This window comes from Moschus berezovskii, chromosome 20 (genome assembly GCF_049115385.1).
Source record: "Moschus berezovskii isolate FMDL1 chromosome 20, NW_MosBer_1.0, whole genome shotgun sequence".
Lineage (NCBI taxonomy): Eukaryota > Metazoa > Chordata > Mammalia > Artiodactyla > Moschidae > Moschus > Moschus berezovskii.
Window position 1 is genome coordinate 53,336,000 of NC_142479.1, and position 2,946 is coordinate 53,338,945.

The 2,946-nt window shown below is 43.5% G+C and overlaps 1 protein-coding gene across 1 annotated transcript; it reads right to left on the minus strand.

Moving 5' to 3' along the window:
* Positions 1-2,524: 2,524 nt before the first annotated feature.
* LOC129537603 (keratin, high-sulfur matrix protein, IIIA3A) lies at positions 2,525-2,946 on the minus strand. Its single transcript, XM_055397147.2, has one exon. The coding sequence runs from the start codon at positions 2,921-2,923 to the stop codon at positions 2,525-2,527; it is 399 nt and encodes a 132-aa protein (XP_055253122.1). The 5' UTR covers positions 2,924-2,946.

Here is a 2,946-nt window from a genome sequence, read left to right on the forward strand (position 1 = left end):
TCCTTCTGCTTACAGACCCCTTGTGATTTTCAATTATTTCAAACTGTCAGGGTCTGAAGGAAACTTATGTCATTCAGAAGTTTTCTTTTCCTCTGCCTCTGGATTTGCTTGGTTCTGACCTGTGCTTTACAATCAAGTCTGTTCTAGATCTGTGACTGAAGAATGCAATTTAAGCCTTCTTTTCAAGCATTCTGCCCACCCAATCCCTTGTAGGCTTATCTAGACCTGCACCAGCCACTGTGGCTGACCAGGGTGTGGTGTTATGGTGCAACAAACATGAACCAATAATAATGATGAGCTTGGGATCAAACAGAACATTCTACATCTGAGAAAACACTACAAGATGAGCAAGTCTCTAGAAGGTTAAGGAGGAAAAGTCTGACAAAAGGAAAACAAAGTGTAGTGAGAGAATTAAAGAAAAAAATTATTAATAAAAAACAATGATCAAGAATATATAGATAGAAATTGGACTTTTAAACTGTCAACCAGTAAACTGTCTAATACTTTGGCCACCTGTTGCGAACAGCTGACTCATTGGAAAAGACCCTGATGCTGGGGAAGGATTGGAAGCAAAAGGAGAAGAGGGAAAAGAGGGAGGCAGAGGATGAGCCACTTAAGTAACATCAATGGACATGAATTTGAGCAAACTCTGGGAGACAGTGAAGGACAGGGAAGTCTAGTGTGCTGTAGTCCAAAAGACTACAGGGGTAGTCTACTATGGGGTCACAAAGAGTCAGATATGACTTAGTGACTGAACAACAACAAAAGTGTCAAACTTAATTAAGAGGAAATTCCATTGTACATTCTGACAATGTAAAGGTTTTAAAAATAATGAGCTACTTGTTGAGAAAACTTTATTCCAAGAAAACTATTTCTCTTCAAGCAGTGGCTTATTGTTTTACTGTAAGAATGCATGTGTGTAGCCTGAGAAGAGAACTGGGATGTAATGAAATCTTTCTGTCTTCCAACCCCTTAGAATTTACTCATTCAATTATGTAGTAAATAATTTCTGATCATATACTATGTGTCAAGTGTTGTGCTGGTCAATGGGAATCCAGCAGTGAACAAAGTCAGTTAAGATCTGGGTCTTCACAAAGATTTCCTTGCCTGATTGCTATAGCTGGACAGGTAGATGAGACCAGGTATATAAGCAGCACATTCCAAAAACTCTTTAAGATCAGATGTCAGGAAGTCAGTATATTATTTCTCAGGATAACAATAGTGGCTAGTTTCCTGACCAGCCTACAAGTATTTAAAAGCCACAAAAACATGTCTAGTGTGGATTAATGTTATTATTTCAAATACATTGGCATGGTTTTGATAGTAAAATTGTTTAGAGTTCTAAATTAAAAGTGGTTCTAGCCAAGCTACATTTCTCCTTCCTTGGCTGGAGGGATTCTGGAAAATATGGCATACTGGTTCTTCTAGGACAGGCATTTCAGTGGTTAGGAATTTCAGGTACCAATTGATATTAATCACTGCACAGTTTTCTAAGTCAGGGAAAAAATGGGATTCTGACTTCGGCTGTTGTTGTTCAGTCACCAAGTTGTGTCGGACTCTTTGTGACCCCATTGACTGCAGCACGCCAGGCTACTCTGTCCTTAACTGTTTCCCAGAGTTTGCTCAAATTCATGTCCATTGAGGTGGTGATGCTACCTAACAGCTCATCCTCTGCTGCCCCTTTCTCCTTTTGCCTTCAGTCTCTCTCTCAGCATCAGGATCTTTTCCAATGAATCAGCTCTTCGCATCAGGTGGTCAAAACACTGGAGCTCCAGGTTCAGCATCAGTCCTTCCAATGAATATTTAGGACTTAAGTTTCCTCCCCCTTACCACAGATGTGAGAATGATTCATTAGTCAAGTTTGGGATCAGAGAGACTTCCTATTAACTCTCCACTTCCTCAGCATGAATGAAAACTTTGACTTGAAATATGAAGGTGGTTCATGTAAGAGGTTCTAAATTATTTGGATTGCTATTAAAATTAGAGACCTTGTGCATGAATTGTTCCTAAAATTAAAAAATAATGGCCCTTGGAAAATCTTTCTTCACTTGCTTCTTCTGACCCCACATATTATAACATAAACTAAAAAATGAACTTATGAAGATTAATAAACAATAAAGAAACACATTTGCTTCTGAGAAATAAAAATTTATTATTTTACCATGCAAAGCCCCAGGAAAAATGTAATATTATCCTAGAAAAATATCTCATCTTGAAATAGTAGAGAAGTGATGATGAGTCAGTGGACTAGGACTCTTATTCAAGAGCAACTTTGATCTTTGTTTATTCATTTTTTTTTTAAAGCTAAGAATTCACATCCTGAAAGCTGGAATTTTTCTAAAGACGGTCAAAGAAGGCCAGATTTAGGTACCTATTTATGTGGGAAAAGGGATCAACAGTTACTGCTCAGTTAATTGTTGCAGGCAGGTAGGTTTCAAAAGTAGTATCTTTCATCTGATCCATCAGGGGTGGGAAGGGCTGGCACATGTTTCTGAATACCTGGGGCGATTTCCTGCAGGGCTACTCAGCAGCAGGGGGAGGTCCTGCAGGTGCGGCAGGTGGTGCGGCAGGGGGCGGGCCGGCAGCAGGTGGGGCGGCAGCACGGGGACTGCACAGAGATGGGCTGGCAGCACGTGCTGGCCCAGCAGCAGGGCCGGCAGACCACGGCCTGGCAGGACGTGGGGCAGCAGGTGATGGGGCGGCAGCAGCCCTCCTGCAGGCCGCAGGGGTCGCAGCAGACTGGGCGGCGGCAGGGCTCACAGATGGGGCGCGTGCAGCGGGGCACGCAGGTCACGGGGCGGCTCACGGTGGTCTGGCAGGACACTGGGCGGCAGCAGCAGGGGTCGCGGTAGAAGCAGGGCTGGAGGCAGCCTCCGCCACAGCTCAGGGAGGAGAAGGTGGGGCCGCAGCAGGAGCCGGTCATGGTGGTGTGTGGGGCTGAGTGGG

What these genes read in the sequence shown, in the direction of transcription:
- LOC129537603 (XM_055397147.2), bottom strand. Translation starts at nt 2,923, where the DNA reads ATGACCGGCTCCTGCTGCGGCCCCACCTTCTCCTCCCTGAGCTGTGGC.